Source organism: Triturus cristatus, chromosome 5_1 (assembly GCF_964204655.1).
Source record: "Triturus cristatus chromosome 5_1, aTriCri1.1, whole genome shotgun sequence".
Classification (NCBI taxonomy): Eukaryota; Metazoa; Chordata; class Amphibia; order Caudata; family Salamandridae; genus Triturus; species Triturus cristatus.
This window is the reverse complement of record NC_140587.1, coordinates 27,213,783-27,238,033: the sequence shown is the minus strand read 5'-3', so window position 1 is coordinate 27,238,033 and position 24,251 is coordinate 27,213,783. Positions and strand designations below refer to the sequence as shown.

General features: G+C 39.6%; 1 protein-coding gene across 1 annotated transcript in view; it reads left to right on the top strand.

Moving 5' to 3' along the window:
* The window catches only part of LOC146829992 (uncharacterized), an 82,597-nt gene that overhangs the window by 17,053 nt on the left and 41,293 nt on the right, over positions 1–24,251 (top strand). Inside the window, exons 4-11 of the mRNA XM_085603677.1 lie at positions 1,914–2,054; positions 6,367–6,507; positions 8,463–8,603; positions 10,554–10,694; positions 15,026–15,166; positions 17,123–17,263; positions 19,219–19,359; positions 21,310–21,450. Coding sequence (XP_085459803.1) covers positions 1,914–2,054; positions 6,367–6,507; positions 8,463–8,603; positions 10,554–10,694; positions 15,026–15,166; positions 17,123–17,263; positions 19,219–19,359; positions 21,310–21,450 — 1,128 coding nt within the window. The remainder of the gene's footprint in view (positions 1–1,913; positions 2,055–6,366; positions 6,508–8,462; positions 8,604–10,553; positions 10,695–15,025; positions 15,167–17,122; positions 17,264–19,218; positions 19,360–21,309; positions 21,451–24,251) is intronic.

The window sequence follows — 24,251 nt, the reverse complement described above, 5'->3', positions numbered from 1 at the left end:
AGGTGCTAAGAAGAAGGACATCTGTGTTTTCAATTTCCGGTTTCTTGTAAAACAGTTGAGGATATTTTGAAATATTAAATGATTGACTAGATTTGAACAGCGAAATACCCCTCTTTGTAGAACACGTGCCAAATTCACATAAGAAACTACTAACACAATGGCCTCCAGCATACTCTCTATGCAGTACAGGAAAGTTTGACTTTGAATACCTCGAAGTTGGTATCACTTCTATGGCCTTCTGTGATAAGCTGGCCTGGTATATGATGTCCACTAATGTAAGCGGGCACCGTGCACCAGTCCATACAACCCTTATGGTGATTTAAGGGGTCTTAGACAACTGTTAAAGCTCTCTAAGTAGTAGCTGTGGAGAGCAGCCTTCAGTCTAAGTCTTGAAGGAGTATAAAGCAGTGTGTTGTATCAGAATGCAATCTTATAGGATAGATTAAATGGAAAAGAACCACACAAAGTATTTTTAATAATATGTATATATTATATGACACTATCTAGTACATTACAAAAGTTCCTAAACCGAGATAGACACAAAGCACACAATACTTTATCAAATAAATCACAGTTAATAGCACTAATGCACAGTGGGCCCCAGAGGGGATCAAAACATATACTAAGAAAGTCGCATAAGAACCACCACTCGAGTCAGGACAATGTCGAGAGGATATAGAATCTAAGGGACCCCAAGGAACCACTAAAGGTGAGTAGATAGGGACCCCCCGGTGAGTGCATGCACTGTGGGAACACTACTGCGGGCTCCGTACAACTCTACGCATAAGTCGCGGTAGAGTTTTAAAGATTAAGGACCCTTCCCTGTCTTCCCAATGATATAACAGAAAATACCCAAAACAACTTTGTCAGATGACGTCCGGTAAATATTCGTAAGATAGCCAATTTGAGAAATATCTATATAAAGAGAATGATAATTTGAATTTTGAAAAAGTCTTAGTGAACAGTAGGATTAAATAAAACACCTGTGTAATGAGTGCTTTGTAGGAAATGAGCAATCATTCTAAAATGTAAAGAGACGAGAGTCTCTGAATCTGACGCATATGTAACCCACTACACATTACCCAGAACAGCTCATCTCATTTTTCTGCCAATTATTGCAGCACTAGTTTGCTCAGGACATAACTGTAACGTATTTGTCCAGTGTAAGGAGGACTTTTCAGCAGATTTCTAGAGGAAAATATTGTTGACAGTAAAAAAAATCTCACAGGAAATGGTTGATTTCCTTCATGGACTTTTAGCTGCATAGCTAATTTGGGGTTCTGCATATGGCTGATATTCCATGACGTAAAATACTCCATCTGCTTCACCCATGGTGTCATTGTTGAGTAAATGATGCTAAAACTTGTTGAATATCAGTTGCCTGATCTGAGTGATGGATCTGCCACTAACTCTGTTAGAGACATTACTGTGGCAGTCTGCTGCACAAAGGGAGTCGCCTTTCACTTAAGGATTAGTAACATTTACTTCACCCAGCATGTTTGACAGAGTAGACATGCAGTCATTGGCAGTGTACTCCCACTTTGTGGGTGCATCTGTAGTGTCCACACTTTGAGATGGAAATTCCACTAGCGCAGAAAATCTACTGGCAGAGGAGGGCATTTGTGGATTTTCCATTGAAGTGTCTTTGTCCATAGTGCTTATATCTGCTAAGTTGAAAAAACAGCTACTGATGGAGGACAACTCTATCTCTGATGGAGTTTCCTTCTCTGTCTTGGCAGAGAAGGAAAATGCACCACAATGTGTGTAATCTCTGGATTTGCCAATATATCTACAATTGATTTACGCATAATATAAATTCAACCTGATGGATTTTGATAGACAATCTGCAGTTTCATTTGCTAACCTGTGATTGCAAGATGTATTTTTTATGTAAACAAATGTGTATTCCACAGTCGAATGTGCCATTGAACCAAAATCAAGAGTCAATTGTGGCTTCGGAGGAATCACCAAAGAGCAGTGCAATGTAAAAGGCTGCTGCTATGATGACAGCAAACCGGGAACCATCTGGTGCTTCAATCCTCTCCAGCCAAATGGTAAGGTGCTAAGAAGAAGGATGTCTGTGTTTTCAATTTCCGTTTTATTGCAAAACAATTGAGGCTATTTTGAAATATCAAATGATTAACTAGATTTGGACACCGAAATTCTCCTCTTTATGGAACACATGCCAAATTCACAGAAGAAACTACTAACACAATGGTCTCCACCACACTATCTATGTGGTACAGTAAAGTTTGACTTTGAATAATTCGGAGTTAGCATCACCTGTATGACCTTCTGTAAGAAGCGTGCCTGGTATATGATGTCCACTAATGTAAGTGGGCACCTTGCACCGGTCCAGACAACACTTATGGTGATGTAAGAGGTCTTAGACAACCTCAGAAGCTCTCTAAGTGGTAGTGGTGGGGAGCAGCCTTCAGGCTAAGTTTTGAAGGAGTGTAAAGCAGGTTGTTTTACAAGAATGCATTCTTATAGTATAGATTAAATGAAAATGAACCACATAAATTATTTTTTTAAATATGCATTTATTATATGACACCATCTAGTATGTTACAGTATCTCCTATATCGAGATAGACACAAAGCACAAAATACTTTTGCAAAGAAATCACAGTACATAGAATTAATGCACAGTGGGACCAAGGGTGTGACCAAACCACATACTAAGAAAGTGGTATAAGAACCACGACTCGAGTCAGGACAATTTTGAGAGGAGTATAGGAATTTTAAAAATGAAAGACCCTTCCCAGTGGACCCTGAATAAAAACTATAGAATATAAAAGGTTGGAGAGGCACCTCATTCATGCCTACCATAGCACCCATGTTACCTATATTTGATGTACAGCTCCCATTCACTTTCTTAGCCTTATCCCTAGTAGTAGTATGAGAATTTACATTATCAATAATTCACCCACAATCAGTGTCTTTAACTTCTGAGCTCAAAGGAGCAGCGGGATCAAACAAATTAGCACATGCAATATCAAGAGCCACAGTTAGTAAAAAGTTAGAATTGGTTTTGGCAGAATCCCTTGTTACTGTTGGAGAGTTGTACACCACCAGCTCATTGTTAGTTATGTCTCTAGGCTCTACATTACGGTCAATATTTTGATTACGGGTCGGAGATATAATGTAGATTTCCTCTAGAGTTTCTACTTCAGGAAACTACCAGCCACTCCCCACCTTGATTTGGATAAATTATCACAGCCACTAAGTAAACTTCCGAACTTGTTGTGTTAACGTTTGGTATATCAATAGCCACACAGTTCGCTGGTGTGAGTGATGCAATCTTTTTGGCTGCTTTGAGGGACTTCACTAGGGCTACCCTTAGCCTTCCATTTGCCCATATTCCAAAGAGACCTCTATCAGATAACCAGACGACACATAAACCAAGGAGCAAACCTTATGAGAACAGGACCAGATATATGGGTAAAACATTCCTTTTGATTGTATGACAGCAGACCCAAACAATAATGTAAGAATGTAAGGACTACAGTATCTGCAGCATTTATGCTTCAGCAAATTAGTTTACATCAAAAACCCATAGCATTATTCCGAGAGCCAAGTTTGGTGGCCCAGCCCAGGCTATTCTGGGATCTGCCAGATGTGGACGGGTACGCCCTTGGCGTGGGCAGCATGCGTCCGTTGCCGCGGGACAGCGGCACAATTTTCAGCATGAGAGGTGCCGCAGTGCATGCTTGGGAGTGTAGTTCTACTTTTCCTTGGTTGCTTCACACACAGAGTGGCACCCTAGATGGCAGCAGGCTCCACAGACTTCACCAGCGCCGCAGTCAGTGGCATACTTTTCAGTGCGAAATGGGCCACAGGACAGGCAGGGTAGGGTAGTTCCTCCTCTCCCTGGTCACTCCACACGCACAGTCACAACCCAGATGGCAGCAGGCTCAGCAGACTTCACACAATTGATATAATATTAAGATATAATATATTTGCAGCGTCATAAATAAGTCTTTGGACCTAAAAAGTCACATTGACAAAATTGTTTAACTATATCAAAAACAAAAAAAATTCATGTCAGCTACTGTGTTTTGTCCAAATGAATACTCATTTGTTGATGATCCATTTCTAGAGGGCAAAAATCATTTCCCATCAGCTTGCTGCACACATTTAACAAACCCTGCCCGAAACTGTGGGTTGTCGTGCTTCATTACAGATGTTACAGTCTCTGCACATAAACCAGTTGCTTGTTCAATAGCCATTAGTCATAGCTGATTCCTATCAGTTAGTTATCAATATCAGTTAGTGACTCAAACACATCACAAGAGACACAAAAGAGTTTATTGGTCTGGGAAGTAACATTAAACGTTATGTTTTACCTACTTTTACATGTGTTTGTTTTTAGGTCTAAATCGTCCAACTGCCTGTCAATGACATTGGAAATAGGGCTCAGTTCATTATATTTTTACTTTTTGTGTACGAATAGACAGTGAATGTTTCATTTTTATTCCAGTTTTGAGTGTTTTGGCACAAATTTAAATGTGCATGTATAAATGAGTACCAGAGAAGTACTACATGGCTTACTCAGCATTACTTTGTAATTAAACCCTATAGAGTCCAAATATTTATAAAAATGAGTTTTAAACTGGGAGAAATACATTTGAAAATCAAGTAAAAATTCTGGTCCTTTTCACTGACAGAATCAAAGGTCCAGGTTTATAAACATTTCATGCAGTGCAGCAAGGCAACTCAGTGGCTGCATTACGTTTTATTGAGACATCAATAAAGCACCATATTTACAGAGATGAGGTGAATTTCTGCTGCCTACTTTTTCTAGTGCCTGGAACCCATGAAGGCATTATTGGAAGCCAAGTGTGCCTGCCTTATAGTAGGGAATGTTTTTCTGCCTGAAAAAGGGAAACCTTCCTGCCCAAAACCAATCCTTAAAGGCATTTTCCTTTTTCTATATGGGGTGTGGAATGCATCATACTTGCTTCAAAGGAAGTCACAGGGAGAAATAGATACATTTTTCCTCTTTAAGCCTAAACGGCTTGCTAGTTTAAAAATATCTTGGACTAGAACAACAATCATAGTGATTCACATCTACCTTTGCTGAACTTACAACAAAGATTCAGAAAGGTAGAGTTTTCACGCTAAACTTTTCTTTACCACGTCAAATTTCAACTGTGATTGGGCTTTGAAGCTGCTGTGTGAGACAATATTTCAAATGTCCATGCTTTCATATATGACATTTAACTAAGCAAGCATTGTATGCCACAATGATATAACAGAAAATCCTGAAAACAAATTTGTCAAATCATATCAGATAAATATTCATAAGATAGCCAATTTGAGAAATATCTATACAAAGAGAAGGATAATTTGAATTTGGAAAAACCTTAGTGAAAAGTAGAACTAAATAAAGCAGCTTTGCATTGAGTGCTTTGTAGGATATGAGCAATAATTCTAAAATGTACAGTGATGAGAGTCTCTGAATCTGACGCATATGTAACCCACTTCACATTCCCCAGAACAGCTCATCTCATTTTTCTACCAATTATTTCAACACTAGTTTGCTCAGGACAAAACTGTAAAGTATTTGTCTAATTTAAAGAGTACTTTTCAGCAGATTTCTGAAGAAAACTATTATTATACTTATGTAATAGACTTACGTTCTCATTTGGAGGAGGACAGGAAATAACATCGGACAGGAAATGGTTGATTTCCTGCGTGGACTTCTAGCTGCATAGACACTTTGGGGTGATGCATATGGCTGATATTCCCTCACATAAAATACTCCAGCTGCTTCACCCATGGTGTCATTATTGAGTAAATGATGCTAAAACTGGTTGAATATCAGTTGCCTGATCTGAGTGATGGATCTGCCACTAACTCTGTTAGAGTCATTACTGTGGCAGTCTGCTGAGCAAAGGGAGTCGCCTTTCACTTAAGGATTAGTAACATTTACTTCACCCATCATGTTAGACAGAGTAGACATGCAGTCATTGGCAGCGTACTCCCACTTTGTGGGTGCATCTGTAGTGTCCACACTTTGAGATGCAACCTCCACTAGCGCAGAAAATCCACTGGCAGAGGAGGGCATTTGTGGATTTTCCATTGAAGTGTCTTTGTCCATACTGCTTAGATCTGCCTGGGTGAAAAAACAGCTACTGATGCAGGACAACTCTATCTTTGATGGAGTTTCCAACTCTGTCTTGGCAGAGAAGGAAAATGCACCACAATGTGTGTAATCTCTGGATTTTGCTCACAGATCTACAGTAGAGTTATGTATAATATAAATTCAACCTGATGGATTTTGATAGACAATCTGCAGTTTCATTTGCTAACCTGTGATTGCAAGATGTATTTTTTATGTAAACAAATGTGTATTCCACAGTCGAATGTGCCATTGAACCAAAATCAAGAGTCAACTGTGGCTTCGGAGGAATCACTAAAGAGCAGTGCAATGTAAAAGGCTGCTGCTATGATGACAGTAAACCGGGAACCATCTGGTGCTTCAATCGACTTCAGCCGAACGGTAAGGTGCTAAGAAGAAGGACGTCTGTGTTTTCAATTTCCGGTTTCTTGTAAAACAGTTGAGGATAGTTTGAAATATTAAATGATTGACTAGATTTGAACAGCGAAATACCCCTCTTTGTAGAACACATGCCAAATTCACATAAGAAACTACTGACACAATGGCCTCCAGCATACTCTCTATGCAGTACAGGAAAGTTTGACTTTGAATACTTCGAAGTTGGTATCACTTCTATGGCCTTCTGTGATGAGCTGGCCTGGTATATGATGTCCACTAATGTAAGCGGGCACCGTGCACCAGTCCATACAACCCTTATGGTGATTTAAGGGGTCTTAGACAACTGTTAAAGCTCTCTAAGTAGTAACTGTGGAGAGCAGCCTTCAGGCTAAGTCTTGAAGGAGTATAAAGCAGTGTGTTTTATCAGAATGCAATCTTATAGGATAGATTAAATGGAAAAGAACCACACAAAGTATTTTTAATAATATGTATATATTATATGACACTATCTAGTACATTACAAAAGTTCCTAAACCGAGATAGACACAAAGCACACAATACTTTAGCAAAGAAATCACAGTTAATAGCATTAATGCACAGTGGGCCCCATAGGGGATCAAAACATATACTAAGAAAGTTGTATAAGAACCACCACTCGAGTCAGAACAATGTCGAGAGGTTATAGAATCGATGGGACCCCAAGGAACCACCAAAGGTGAGTAGATAGGGACCCCCCCGGAGAGTGCATGCACTGTGGGAACACTACTGCGGGCTCCGTACAACTCTACGCATAAGTCGTGGTGGAGTTTTAAAGATTAAGGACCCTTCCCTGTCTTCCCAATGATATAACAGAAAATACCCAAAACAACTTTGTCAGATGACGTCAGGTAAATATTCGTAAGATGGCAAATTTGAGAAATATCTATATAAAGAGAATGATAATTTGAATTTTGAAAAAGTCTTAGTGAACAGTAGGATTAAATAAAACACCTGTGTAATGAGTGCTTTGTAGGAAATGAGCAATCATTCTAAAATGTAAAGAGACAAGAGTCTCTGAATCTGACGCATATGTAACCCACTACACATTACCCAGAACAGCTCATCTCATTTTTCTGCCAATTATTGCAGCACTAGTTTGCTCAGGACATAACTGTAACGTATTTGTCCAGTGTAAGGAGGACTTTTCAGCAGATTTCTAGAGGAAAATATTGTTGCATTAATGTAAGAGACTTACCTTCTCATTTTGAGGATGACAGTAAAAAAAATCTCACAGGAAATGGTTGATTTCCTTCATGGACTTTTAGCTGCATAGCTAATTTGGGATTCTGCATATGGCTGATATTCCATGACGTAAAATACTCCAGCTGCTTCACCCATGGTGTCATTGTTGAGTAAATGATGCTAAAACTTGTTGAATATCAGTTGCCTGATCTGAGTGATGGATCTGCCACTAACTCTGTTAGAGACATTACTGTGGCAGTCTGCTGAACAAAGGGAGTCGCCTTTCACTTAAGGATTAGTAACATTTACTTCACCCAGCATGCTTGACAGAGTAGACATGCAGTCATTGGCAGTGTACTCCCACTTTGTGGGTGCATCTGTAGTGTCCACACTTTGAGATGGAAATTCCACTAGCGCAGAAAATCCACTGGCAGAGGAGGGCATTTGTGGATTTTCCATTGAAGTGTTTTTGTCCATAGTGCTTATATCTGCTAAGTTGAAAAAACAGCTACTGATGCAGGACAACTCTATCTTTGATGGAGTTTCCTTCTCTGTCTTGGCAGAGAAGGAAAATGCACCACAATGTGTGTAATCTCTGGATTTGCCAACATATCTACAATTGATTTACGCATTATATAAATTCAACCTGATGGATTTTGATAGACAATCTGCAGTTTAATTTGCTAACCTGTGATTGCAAGATGTATTTTTTATGTAAACAAAGGTGTATTCCACAGTCGAATGTGCCATTGAATCAAAATCAAGAGTCAATTGTGGCTTCGGAGGAATCACCAAAGAGCAGTGCAATGTAAAAGGCTGCTGCTATGATGACAGCAAACCGGGAACCATCTGGTGCTTCAATCCACTTCAGCCGAACGGTAAGGTGCTAAGAAGAAGGACATCTGTGTTTTCAATTTCCGGTTTCTTGTAAAACAGTTGAGGATATTTTGAAATATTAAATGATTGACTAGATTTGAACAGCGAAATACCCCTCTTTGTAGAACACGTGCCAAATTCACATAAGAAACTACTAACACAATGGCCTCCAGCATACTCTCTATGCAGTACAGGAAAGTTTGACTTTGAATACCTCGAAGTTGGTATCACTTCTATGGCCTTCTGTGATAAGCTGGCCTGGTATATGATGTCCACTAATGTAAGCGGGCACCGTGCACCAGTCCATACAACCCTTATGGTGATTTAAGGGGTCTTAGACAACTGTTAAAGCTCTCTAAGTAGTAGCTGTGGAGAGCAGCCTTCAGTCTAAGTCTTGAAGGAGTATAAAGCAGTGTGTTGTATCAGAATGCAATCTTATAGGATAGATTAAATGGAAAAGAACCACACAAAGTATTTTTAATAATATGTATATATTATATGACACTATCTAGTACATTACAAAAGTTCCTAAACCGAGATAGACACAAAGCACACAATACTTTATCAAATAAATCACAGTTAATAGCACTAATGCACAGTGGGCCCCAGAGGGGATCAAAACATATACTAAGAAAGTCGCATAAGAACCACCACTCGAGTCAGGACAATGTCGAGAGGATATAGAATCTAAGGGACCCCAAGGAACCACTAAAGGTGAGTAGATAGGGACCCCCCGGTGAGTGCATGCACTGTGGGAACACTACTGCGGGCTCCGTACAACTCTACGCATAAGTCGCGGTAGAGTTTTAAAGATTAAGGACCCTTCCCTGTCTTCCCAATGATATAACAGAAAATACCCAAAACAACTTTGTCAGATGACGTCCGGTAAATATTCGTAAGATAGCCAATTTGAGAAATATCTATATAAAGAGAATGATAATTTGAATTTTGAAAAAGTCTTAGTGAACAGTAGGATTAAATAAAACACCTGTGTAATGAGTGCTTTGTAGGAAATGAGCAATCATTCTAAAATGTAAAGAGACGAGAGTCTCTGAATCTGACGCATATGTAACCCACTACACATTACCCAGAACAGCTCATCTCATTTTTCTGCCAATTATTGCAGCACTAGTTTGCTCAGGACATAACTGTAACGTATTTGTCCAGTGTAAGGAGGACTTTTCAGCAGATTTCTAGAGGAAAATATTGTTGACAGTAAAAAAAATCTCACAGGAAATGGTTGATTTCCTTCATGGACTTTTAGCTGCATAGCTAATTTGGGGTTCTGCATATGGCTGATATTCCATGACGTAAAATACTCCATCTGCTTCACCCATGGTGTCATTGTTGAGTAAATGATGCTAAAACTTGTTGAATATCAGTTGCCTGATCTGAGTGATGGATCTGCCACTAACTCTGTTAGAGACATTACTGTGGCAGTCTGCTGAACAAAGGGAGTGGACTTTCACTTATGGATTAGTATCATCTACTTCACCCAGCATGTTAGGGATTAGTAACATTTACTTCACCCAGCATGTTTGACAGAGTAGGCATGCAGTCATTGGCAGTGTACTCCCACTTTGTGGGTGCATCTGTAGTGTCCACACTTTGAGATGGAAATTCCACTAGCGCAGAAAATCTACTGGCAGAGGAGGGCATTTGTGGATTTTCCATTGAAGTGTCTTTGTCCATAGTGCTTATATCTGCTAAGTTGAAAAAACAGCTACTGATGGAGGACAACTCTATCTCTGATGGAGTTTCCTTCTCTGTCTTGGCAGAGAAGGAAAATGCACCACAATGTGTGTAATCTCTGGATTTGCCAACATATCTACAATTGATTTACGCATAATATAAATTCAACCTGATGGATTTTGATAGACAATCTGCAGTTTCATTTGCTAACCTGTGATTGCAAGATGTATTTTTTATGTTATCAAATGTGTTTTCCACAGTCGAATGTGCCATTGAACCAAAATCAAGAGTCAATTGTGGCTTCGGAGGAATCACCAAAGAGCAGTGCAATGTAAAAGGCTGCTGCTATGATGACAGCAAACCGGGAACCATCTGGTGCTTCAATCCTCTCCAGCCAAATGGTAAGGTGCTAAGAAGAAGGACGTCTGTGTTTTCAATTTCCGTTTTATTGCAAAACAATTGAGGCTATTTTGAAATATCAAATGATTAACTAGATTTGGACACCGAAATTCTCCTCTTTATGGAACACATGCCAAATTCACATAAGAAACTACTAACACAATGGTCTCCACCACACTATCTATGTGGTACAGTAAAGTTTGACTTTGAATAATTCGGAGTTGTCATCACCTGTATGACCTTCTGTAAGAAGCGTGCCTGGTATATGATGTCCACTAATGTAAGTGGGCACCTTGCACCGGTCCAGACAACACTTATGGTGATGTAAGAGGTCTTAGACAACCTCAGAAGCTCTCTAAGTGGTAGCTGTGGTGAGCAGCCTTCAGGCTAAGTTTTGAAGGAGTGTACAGCAGGTTGTTTTACAAGAATGCAATCTTATAGTATAGATTAAATGAAAATGAACCACATAAATTATTTTTTTAAATATGCATTTATTATATGACACTATCTAGTATGTTACAGTATCTCCTATATCGAGATAGACACAAAGCACAAAATATTTTTGCAAAGAAATCACAGTAAATAGAATTAATGCACAGTCGGACCAAGGGTGTGACCAAACCACATACTAAGAAAGTGGTATAAGAACCACGACTCGAGTCAGGACAATTTTGAGAGGAGTATAGGAATTATAGAGTCAGGATAGGAATTTTAAAAATGAAAGACCCTTCCCAGTGGACCCTGAAGAAAAACTGTAGAAGATACAAGGTTGGAGAGGCACCTCACCCATGCCTACCATAGCACCCATGTTACCTATATTTGATGTACAGCTCCCATTCACTTTCTTAGCCTTATCCCTAGTAGTAGTATGAGAATTTACATTATCACCAATTCACCCACAATCAGTGTCTTTAACTTCTGAGCTCAAAGGAGCAGCGGGATCAAACACATTAGCACATGGACTATCAAGAGCCACAGTTAGTCAAAAGTTAGAATTGGTTTTGGCAGAATCACTTGTTCTTGTTGGAGAGTTGTACACCACCAGCTCATTGTTAGTTATGTCTCTAGGTTCTACATTACGGTCAATATTTTGATTACGGGTCGGAGATATAGATGTAGATTTCCTCTAGAGTTTCTACTTCAGGAAACTACCAGCCACTCCCCACCTTGATTTGGATAAATTATCACAGCCACTAAGTAAACTTCCGAACTTCTTGTGTTACCGTTTGGTATATCAGTAGCCACACAGTTCGCTGGTGTGAGTGATGCAATCTTTTTGGCTGCTTTGAGGGACTTCACTAGGGCTACCCTTAGCCTTCCAGTTGCCCATATTCCAAAGAGACCTCTATCAGATAACCAGACGACACATAAACCAAGGAGCAAACCTTATGAGAACAGTACCAGATATATGGGTAAAACATTCCTTTTGATTGTATGACAGCAGACCCAAACAATAATGAAAGAATGTAAGGACTACAGTACCTGCTGCATTTGTGCTTCAGCAAATTAGTTTACATCAAAAACCCATAGCATTATTCCGAGAGCCAAGTTTGGTGGCCCAGCCCAGGCTCTTCTGGGATCTGCCAGATGTGGACGGGTACACCCTTGGCGTGGGCAGCATGCGTCCGTTGCCGCGGGACAGCGGCACAATTTACAGCATGAGAGGTGCCGCAGTGCATGCTTGAGAGTGTAGTTCTACCTTTCCTTGGTTGCTTCACACACAGCGTGGCACCCTAGATGGCCGCAGGCTCCACAGACTTCACCAGCGCCGCAGGACAGTGGCATACTTTTCAGTGCGAAATGGGCCACAGGACAGGCAGGGTAGGGTAGTTCCTCCTCTCCCTGGTCGCTCCACACGTACAGTCGCAACTCAGATGGCAGCAGGCTCAGCAGACTTCACACAATTGATATAATATTAAGATATAATATATTTGCAGCGTCATAAATAAGTCTTTGGACCTAAAAAGTCACATTGACAAAATTGTTTAACTATAGCAAAAAAAAAAAAATTCATGTCAGCTACTGTGTTTTGTCCAAATGAATACTCATTTGTTGATGATCCATTTCTAAAGGGCAAAAATCATTTCCCATCAGCTTGCTGCACACATTTAACAAACCTCGCCCGGGACTGTGGGTTGTCGTGCTTCATTACAGATGTTACAGTCTCTGCACATAAACCAGTTGCTTGTTCAATAACCATTAGTCATAGCTGATTCCTATCAGTTAGTTATCAATATCAGTTAGTGACTCAAACACATCACAAGAGTCACAAAAGAGTTTATTGGTATGGGAAGTAACATTAAACGTTATGTTTTACCTACTTTTACATGTGTTTGTTTTTAGGTCTAAATCGTCCAACTGCCTGCCAATGATATTGGAAATAGGGCTCAGTTCATTATATTTTTACTTTTTGTGTACGAATAGACAGTGAATGTTTCATTTTTATTCCAGTTTTGAGTGTTTTGGCACAAATTTAAATGTGCATGTATAAATGAGTACCAGAGAAGTACTACATGGCTTACTCAGCATTACTTTGTAGTTAAACACTATAGAGTCCAAATCTTTATAAAAATGAGTTTTAAACTGGGAGAAACACATTTGAAAATCAAGTAATAATTCTGGTCCTTTTCACTGACAGAATCAAAGGTCCAGGTTTATAAACATTTCATGCAGTGCAGCAAGGCAACTCAGTGGCTGCATTACGTTTTATTGAGACATCAATAAAGCACCATATTTACAGAAACGTGGTGCTTTTCTGCTGCCTACTTTTTCTAATGCCTGGAACCCATGAAGGCATTATTGGAAGCCAAGTGTGCCTGCCTTATAGTAGGGAATGTTTTTCTGCCTGAAAAAGGGAAACTTCCTGCACCAAACCAATCCTTAAAGGCATTTTCCTTTTTCTCAATGGGGTGTGGAATGCATTATACAAAGCAAAAGGAAGTCACAGGGAGAAATAGATACATTTCTCCTCTTTAAGCCTAAACGGGTTGCTAGTTTAAAAATATCTTGGACTAGAACAACAATCATAGTGATTCACATCTACCTTTGCTGAACTTACAACAAAGATTCAGAAAGGTAAAGTTTTCACGCTAAACTTTTCTTTACCACGTCAAATTTCAACTGTGATTGGGCTTTGAAGCTGCTGTGTGAGACAGTATTTCAAATGTCCATGCTTTCATATATGACATTTAACTAAGCAATCATTGTATGCCACAATGATATAACAGAAAATCCTGAAAACAAATTTGTAAAATCAAATCAGATAAATATTCATAAGATAGCCAATTTGAGAAATATCTATACAAAGAGAAGGATAATTTGAATTTGGAAAAACCTTAGTGAAAAGTAGAACTAAATAAAGCAGCTTTGCAATGAGTGCTTTGTAGGATATGAGCAATAATTCTAAAATGTACAGTGATGAGAGTCTCTGAATCTGACGCATATGTAACCCACTACACATCACCCAGAACAGCTCATCTCATTTTTCTACCAATTATTTCAACACTAGTTTGCTCAGGACAGAACTGTAAAGTATTTATCTAATTTAAAGAGTACTTTTCAGCAGATTTCTGAAGGAAACTATTATTATACTTATGTAATAGACTTACGTTCTCATTTGGAGGAGGACAGGAAATAACATCGGACAGGAAATGGTTGATTTCCTGTGTGGACTTCTAGCTGCATAGTCACTTTGGGGTGCTGCATATGGCTGATATTCCCCCACATAAAATACTCCAGCCGCTTCACCCATGGTGTCATTGTTGAGTAAATGATGCTAAAACTGGTTGTATATCAGTTGCCTGATCTGAGTGATGGATCTGCCACTAACTCTGTTAGAGACATTCCCGTTGCAGTCTGCTGAGCAAAGGGAGTCGCCTTTCACTTAAGGATTAGTAACATTTACTTCACCCATCATGTTAGGCAGAGTAGACATGCAGTCATTGGCAGTATACTCCCACTTTGTGGGTGCATCTGTAGTGTCCACACTTTGAGATGCAACCTCCACTAGCGCAGAAAATCCACTGGCAGAGGAGGGCATTTGTGGATTTTCCATTGAAGTGTCTTTGTCCATACTGCTTAGATCTGCCTGGGTGAAAAAACAGCTACTGATGCAGGACAACTCTATCTTTGATGGAGTTTCCAACTCTGTCTTGGCAGAGAAGGAAAATGCACCACAATGTGTGTAATCTCTGGATTTTGCTCACAGATCTACAGTAGAGTTATGTATAATATAAATTCAACCTGATGGATTTTGATAGACAATCTGCAGTTTCATTTGCTAACCTGTGATTGCAAGATGTATTTTTTATGTAAACAAATGTGTATTCCACAGTCGAATGTGCCATTGAACCAAAATCAAGAGTCAACTGTGGCTACGGAGGAATCACCAAAGAGCAGTGCAATGTAAAAGGCTGCTGCTATGATGACAGTAAACCGGGAACCATCTGGTGCTTCAATCGACTTCAGCCGAACGGTAAGGTGCTAAGAAGAAGGACGTCTGTGTTTTCAATTTCCGGTTTCTTGTAAAACAGTTGAGGATAGTTTGAAATATTAAATGATTGACTAGATTTGAACAGCGAAATACCCCTCTTTGTAGAACACATACAAAATTCACATAAGAAACTACTGACACAATGGCCTCCAGCATACTCTCTATGCAGTACAGGAAAGTTTGACTTTGAATACTTCGAAGTTGGTATCACTTCTATGGCCTTCTGTGATAAGCTGGCCTGGTATATGATGTCCACTAATGTAAGCGGGCACCGTGCACCAGTCCATACAACCCTTTTGGTGATTTAAGAGGTCTTAGACAACTGTTAAAGCTCTCTAAGTAGTAGCTGTGGAGAGCAGCCTTCAGGCTAAGTCTTGAAGGAGTATAAAGCAGTGTGTTGTATCAGAATGCAATCTTATAGGATAGATTAAATGGAAAAGAACCACACAAAGTATTTTTAATAATATGTATATATTATATGACACTATCTAGTACATTACAAAAGTTCCTAAACCGAGATAGACACAAAGCACACAATACTTTAGCAAAGAAATCACAGTTAATAGCACTAATGCACAGTGGGCCCCAGAGGGGATCAAAACATATACTAAGAAAGTCGTATAAGAACCACCACTCGAGTCAGAACAATGTCGAGAGGATATAGAATCGATGGGACCCCAAGGAACCACCAAAGGTGAGTAGATAGGGACCCCCCCCGGAGAGTGCATGCACTGTGGGAACACTACTGCGGGCTCCGTACAACTCTACGTATAAGTCGCGGTGGAGTTTTAAAAATTAAGGACCCTTCCCTGTCTTCCCAATGATATAACAGAAAATACCCAAAACAACTTTGTCAGATGACGTCAGGTAAATATTCGTAAGATGGCCAATTTGAGAAATATCTATATAAAGAGAATGATAATTTGAATTTTGAAAAAGTCTTAGTGAACAGTAGGATTAAATAAAACACCTGTGTAATGAGTGCTTTGTAGGAAATGAGCAATCATTCTAAAATGTAAAGAGACGAGAGTCTCTGAATCTGACGCATATGTAACCCACTACACATTACCCAGAACCGCTTATCTCATTTTTCTGCCAATTATTGCAGCACTAGTTTGCTCAGGACATAACTGTAACGTATTTGTCCAGTGTAAGGAGGACTTTTCAGCAGATTTCTAGAGGAAACTATTGTTGCATTAATGTAAGAGACTTACCTTCTCATTTTGAGGATGACAGTAAAAAAAATCTCACAGGAAATGGTTGATTATCTTCATGGACTTTTAGCTGCATAGCTAATTTGGGGTTCTGCATATGGCTGATATTCCATGACGTAAAATACTCCAGCTGCTTCACCCATGGTGTCATTGTTGAGTAAATGATGCTAAAACTTGTTGAATATCAGTTGCCTGATCTGAGTGATGGATCTGCCACTAACTCTGTTAGAGACATTACTGTGGCAGTCTGCTGAACAAAGGGAGTCGCCTTTCACTTAAGGATTAGTAACATTTACTTCACCCAGCATGTTTGACAGAGTAGACATGCAGTCATTGGCAGTGTACTCCCACTTTGTGGGTGCATCTGTAGTGTCCACACTTTGAGATGGAAATTCCACTAGCGCAGAAAATCTACTGGCAGAGGAGGGCATTTGTGGATTTTCCATTGAAGTGTCTTTGTCCATACTGCTTATATCTGCTAAGTTGAAAAAACAGCTACTGATGCAGGACAACTCTATCTTTGATGGAGTTTCCTTCTCTGTCTTGGCAGAGAAGGAAAATGCACCACAATGTGTGTAATCTCTGGATTTGCCAACATATCTACAATTGATTTACGCATTATATAAATTCAACCTGATGGATATTGATAGACAATCTGCAGTTTAATTTGCTAACCTGTGATTGCAAGATGTATTTTTTATGTAAACAAATGTGTATTCCACAGTCGAATGTGCCATTGAACCAAAATCAAGAGTCAATTGTGGCTTCGGAGGAATCACCAAAGAGCAGTGCAATGTAAAAGGCTGCTGCTATGATGACAGCAAACCGGGAACCATCTGGTGCTTCAATCCACTTCAGCTGAACGGTAAGGTGCTAAGAAGAAGGACGTCTGTGTTTTCAATTTCCGGTTTCTTGTAAAACAGTTGAGGATATTTTGAAATATTAAATGATTGACTAGATTTGAACAGCAAAATACCCCTCTTTGTAGAACACATGCCAAATTCACATAAGAAACTACTGACACAATGGCCTCCAGCATACTCTCTATGCAGTACAGGAAAGTTTGACTTTGAATACTTCGAAGTTGGTATCACTTCTATGGCCTTCTGTGATAAGCTGGCCTGGTATATGATGTCCACTAATGTAAGCGGGCACCGTGTACCAGTCCATACAACCCTTATGGTGATTTAAGAGGTCTTAGACAACTGTTAAAGCTCTCTAAGTAGTAGCTGTGGAGAGCAGCCTTCAGGCTAAGTCTTGAAGGAGTATAAAGCAGTGTGTTGTATCAGAATGCAATCTTATAAGGATAGATTAAATGGAAAAGAACCACACAAAGTATTTTTAATAATATGTATATATTATATGACACTATCTAGTACATTACAAAAGTTCCTAAACCGAGATAGACACAAAGCACACAATACTTTATCAAATAAATCACAGTTAATAGCACTAATGCACAGTGGGCCCCAGAGGGGATCAAAACATATACTAAGAAAGTCGCATAAGAACCACCACTCGAGTCAGGACAATCTCGAGAGGATATAGAATCTAAGGGACCCCAAGGAACCACTAAAGGTGAGTAGATAGGGACCCCCCGGTGAGTGCATGCACTGTGGGAACACTACTGCGGGCTCCGTACAACTCTACCCATAAGTCGCGGTGGAGTTTTAAAGATTAAGGACCCTTCCCTGTCTTCCCAATGATATAACAGAAAATACCCAAAACAACTTTGTCAGATGACGTCAGGTAAATATTCGTAAGATAGCCAATTTGAGAAATATTTATATAAAGAGAATGATTATTTGAATTTTGAAAAAGTCTTAGTGAACAGTAGGATTAAATAAAACACCTGTGTAATGAGTGCTTTGTAGGAAATGAGCAATCATTCTAAAATGTAAAGAGACGAGAGTCTCTGAATCTGACGCATATGTAACCCACTACACATTACCCAGAACCGCTTATCTCATTTTTCTGCCAATTATTGCAGCACTAGTTTGCTCAGGACATAACTGTAACGTATTTGTCCAGTGTAAGGAGGACTTTTCAGCAGATTTCTAGAGGAAACTATTGTTGCATTAATGTAAGAGACTTACCTTCTCATTTTGAGGATGACAGTAAAAAAAATCTCACAGGAAATGGTTGATTATCTTCATGGACTTTTAGCTGCATAGCTAATTTGGGGTTCTGCATATGGCTGATATTCCATGACGTAAAATACTCCAGCTGCTTCACCCATGGTGTCATTGTTGAGTAAATGATGCTAAAACTTGTTGAATATCAGTTGCCTGATCTGAGTGATGGATCTGCCACTAACTCTGTTAGAGACATTACTGTGGCAGTCTGCTGAACAAAGGGAGTCGCCTTTCACTTAAGGATTAGTAACATTTACTTCACCCAGCATGTTTGACAGAGTAGACATGCAGTCATTGGCAGTGTACTCCCACTTTGTGGGTGCATCTGTAGTGTCCACACTTTGAGATGGAAATTCCACTAGCGCAGAAAATCCACTGGCAGAGGAGGGCATTTGTGGATTTTCCATTGAAGTGTTTTTGTCCATCGTGCTTATATCTGCTAAGTTGAAAAAACAGCTACTGATGCAGGACAACTCTATCTTTGATGGAGTTTCCTTCTCTGTCTTGGTAGAGAAGGAAAATGCACCACAATGTGTGTAATCTCTGGATTTGCCAACATATCTACAATTGATTTACGCATTATATAAATTCAACCTGATGGATTTTGATAGACAATCTGCAGTTTAATTTGCTAACCTGTGATTGCAAGATGTATTTTTTATGTAAACAAAGGTGTATTCCACAGTCGAATGTGCCATTGAATCAAAATCAAGAGTCAATTGTGGCTTCGGAGGAATCACCAAAGAGCAGTGCAATGTAAAAGGCTGCTGCTATGATGACAGCAAACCGGGAACCATCTGGTGCTTCAATCCACTTCAGCCGAACGGTAAGGTGCTAAGAAGAAGGACGTCTGTGTTTTCAATTTCCGGTTTCTTGTAAAACAGTTGAGGATATTTTGAAATATTAAATGATTGACTAGATTTGAACAGCGAAATACCCCTCTTTGTAGAACACGTGCCAAATTCACATAAGAAACTACTAACACAATGGCCTCCAGCATACTCTCTATGCAGTACAGGAAAGTTTGACTTTGAATACCTCGAAGTTGGTATCACTTCTATGGCCTTCTGTGATAAGCTGGCCTGGTATATGATGTCCACTAATGTAAGCGGGAACCGTGCACCAGTCCATACAACCCTTATGGTGATTTAAGGGGTCTTAGACAACTGTTAAAGCTCTCTAAGTAGTAGCTGTGGAGAGCAGCCTTCAGGCTAAGTCTTGAAGGAGTATAAAGCAGTGTGTTGTATCAGAATGCAATCTTATAGGATAGATTAAATGGAAAAGAACCACACAAAGTATTTTTAATAATATGTATATATTATATGACACTATCTAGTACATTACAAAAGTTCCTAAACCGAGATAGACACAAAGCACACAATACTTTATCAAATAAATCACAGTTAATAACACTAATGCACAGTGGGCCCCAGAGGGGATCAAAACATATACTAAGAAAGTCGCATAAGAACCACCACTCGAGTCAGGACAATGTCGAGAGGATATAGAATCTAAGGGACCCCAAGGAACCACTAAAGGTGAGTAGATAGGGACCCCCCGGTGAGTGCATGCACTGTGGGAACACTACTGCGGGCTCCGTACAACTCTACGCATAAGTCGCGGTAGAGTTTTAAAGATTAAGGACCCTTCCCTGTCTTCCCAATGATATAACAGAAAATACCCAAAACAACTTTGTCAGATGACGTCAGGTAAATATTCGTAAGATAGCCAATTTGAGAAATATCTATATAAAGAGAATGATAATTTGAATTTTGAAAAAGTCTTAGTGAACAGTAGGATTAAATAAAACACCTGTGTAATGAGTGGTTTGTAGGAAATGAGCAATCATTCTAAAATGTAAAGAGACGAGAGTCTCTGAATCTGACGCATATGTAACCCACTACACATTACCCAGAACAGCTCATCTCATTTTTCTGCCAATTATTGCAGCACTAGTTTGCTCAGGACATAACTGTAACGTATTTGTCCAGTGTAAGGAGGACTTTTCAGCAGATTTCTAGAGGAAAATATTGTTGACAGTAAAAAAAATCTCACAGGAAATGGTTGATTTCCTTCATGGACTTTTAGCTGCATAGCTAATTTGGGGTTCTGCATATGGCTGATATTCCATGAAGTAAAATACTCCAGCTGCTTCACCCATGGTGTCATTGTTGAGTAAATGATGCTAAAACTTGTTGAATATCAGTTGCCTGATCTGAGTGATGGATCTGCCACTAACTCTGTTAGAGACATTACTGTGGCAGTCTGCTGAACAAAGGGAGTGGACTTTCACTTATGGATTAGTATCATCTACTTCACCCAGCATGTTAGGGATTAGTAACATTTACTTCACCCAGCATGTTTGACAGAGTAGACATGCAGTCATTGGCAGTGTACTCCCACTTTGTGGGTGCATCTGTAGTGTCCACACTTTGAGATGGAAATTCCACTAGCGCAGAAAATCTACTGGCAGAGGAGGGCATTTGTGGATTTTCCATTGAAGTGTCTTTGTCCATAGTGCTTATATCTGCTAAGTTGAAAAAACAGCTACTGATGGAGGACAACTCTATCTCTGATGGAGTTTCCTTCTCTGTCTTGGCAGAGAAGGAAAATGCACCACAATGTGTGTAATCTCTGGATTTGCCAACATATCTACAATTGATTTACGCATAATATAAATTCAACCTGATGGATTTTGATAGACAATCTGCAGTTTCATTTGCTAACCTGTGATTGCAAGATGTATTTTTTATGTTATCAAATGTGTTTTCCACAGTCGAATGTGCCATTGAACCAAAATCAAGAGTCAATTGTGGCTTCGGAGGAATCACCAAAGAGCAGTGCAATGTAAAAGGCTGCTGCTATGATGACAGCAAACCGGGAACCATCTGGTGCTTCAATCCTCTCCAGCCAAATGGTAAGGTGCTAAGAAGAAGGACGTCTGTGTTTTCAATTTCCGTTTTATTGCAAAACAATTGAGGCTATTTTGAAATATCAAATGATTAACTAGATTTGGACACCGAAATTCTCCTCTTTATGGAACACATGCCAAATTCACATAAGAAACTACTAACACAATGGTCTCCACCACACTATCTATGTGGTACAGTAAAGTTTGACTTTGAATAATTCGGAGTTGGCATCACCTGTATGACCTTCTGTAAGAAGCGTGCCTGGTATATGATGTCCACTAATGTAAGTGGGCACCTTGCACCGGTCCAGACAACACTTATGGTGATGTAAGAGGTCTTAGACAACCTCAGAAGCTCTCTAAGTGGTAGCTGTGGTGAGCAGCCTTCAGGCTAAGTTTTGAAGGAGTGTACAGCAGGTTGTTTTACAAGAATGCAATCTTATAGTATAGATTAAATGAAAATGAACCACATAAATTATTTTTTTAAATATGCATTTATTATATGACACTATCTAGTATGTTACAGTATCTCCTATATCGAGATAGACACAAAGCACAAAATATTTTTGCAAAGAAATCACAGTAAATAGAATTAATGCACAGTCGGACCAAGGGTGTGACCAAACCACATACTAAGAAAGTGGTATAAGAACCACGACTCGAGTCAGGACAATTTTGAGAGGAGTATAGGAATTATAGAGTCAGGATAGGAATTTTAAAAATGAAAGACCCTTCCCAGTGGACCCTGAAGAAAAACTGTAGAAGATACAAGGTTGGAGAGGCACCTCACCCATGCCTAGCACCCATGTTACCTATATTTGATGTACAGCTCCCATTCACTTTCTTAGCCTTATCCCTAGTAGTAGTATGAGAATTTACATTATCACCAATTCACCCACAATCAGTGTCTTTAACTTCTGAGCTCAAAGGAGCAGCGGGATCAAACACATTAGCACATGCAATATCAAGAGCCACAGTTAGTCAAAAGTTAGAATTGGTTTTGGCAGAATCACTTGTTCTTGTTGGAGAGTTGTACACCACCAGCTCATTGTTAGTTATGTCTCTAGGTTCTACATTACGGTCAATATTTTGATTACGGGTCGGAGATATAGATGTAGATTTCCTCTAGAGTTTCTACTTCAGGAAACTACCAGCCACTCCCCACCTTGATTTGGATAAATTATCACAGCCACTAAGTAAACTTCCGAACTTCTTGTGTTAACGTATGGTATATCAGTAGCCACACAGTTCGCTGGTGTGAGTGATGCAATCTTTTTGGCTGCTTTGAGGGACTTCACTAGGGCTACCCTTAGCCTTCCAGTTGCCCATATTCCAAAGAGACCTCTATCAGATAACCAGACGACACATAAACCAAGGAGCAAACCTTATGAGAACAGTACCAGATATATGGGTAAAACATTCCTTTTGATTGTTTGACAGCAGACCCAAACAATAATGAAAGAATGTAAGGACTACAGTACCTGCTGCATTTGTGCTTCAGCAAATTAGTTTACATCAAAAACCCATAGCATTATTCCGAGAGCCAAGTTTGGTGGCCCAGCCCAGGCTCTTCTGGGATCTGCCAGATGTGGACGGGTACACCCTTGGCGTGGGCAGCATGCGTCCGTTGCCGCGGGACAGCGGCACAATTTTCAGCATGAGAGGTGCCGCAGTGCATGCTTGAGAGTGTAGTTCTACCTTTCCTTGGTTGCTTCACACACAGCGTGGCACCCTAGATGGCAGCAGGCTCCACAGACTTCACCAGCGCCGCAGGACAGTGGCATACTTTTCAGTGCGAAATGGGCCACAGGACATGCAGGGTAGGGTAGTTCCTCCTCTCCCTGGTCGCTCCACACGCACAGTCGCAACTCAGATGGCAGCAGGCTCAGCAGACTTCACACAATTGATATAATATTAAGATATAATATATTTGCAGCGTCATAAATAAGTCTTTGGACCTAAAAAGTCACATTGACAAAATTGTTTAACTATAGCAAAAAAAAAAAAATTCATGTCAGCTACTGTGTTTTGTCCAAATGAATACTCATTTGTTGATGATCCATTTCTAAAGGGCAAAAATCATTTCCCATCAGCTTGCTGCACACATTTAACAAACCTCGCCCGGGACTGTGGGTTGTCGTGCTTCATTACAGATGTTACAGTCTCTGCACATAAACCAGTTGCTTGTTCAATAACCATTAGTCATAGCTGATTCCTATCAGTTAGTTATCAATATCAGTTAGTGACTCAAACACATCACAAGAGTCACAAAAGAGTTTATTGGTCTGGGAAGTAACAGTAAACGTTATGTTTTACCTACTTTTACATGTGTTTGTTTTTAGGTCTAAATCGTCCAACTGCCTGCCAATGACATTGGAAATAGGGCTCAGTTCATTATATTTTTACTTTTTGTGTACGAATAGACAGTGAATGTTTCATTTTTATTCCAGTTTTGAGTGTTTTGGCACAAATTTAAATGTGCATGTATAAATGAGTACCAGAGAAGTACTACATGGCTTACTCAGCATTACTTTGTAGTTAAACCCTATAGAGTCCAAATCTTTATAAAAATGAGTTTTAAACTGGGAGAAACACATTTGAAAATCAAGTAATAATTCTGGTCCTTTTCACTGACAGAATCAAAGGTCCAGGTTTATAAACATTTCATGCAGTGCAGCAAGGCAACTCAGTGGCTGCATTACGTTTTATTGAGACATCAATAAAGCACCATATTTACAGAAATGTGGTGCTTTTCTGCTGCCTACATTTCTAATGCCTGGAACCCATGAAGGCATTATTGGAAGCCA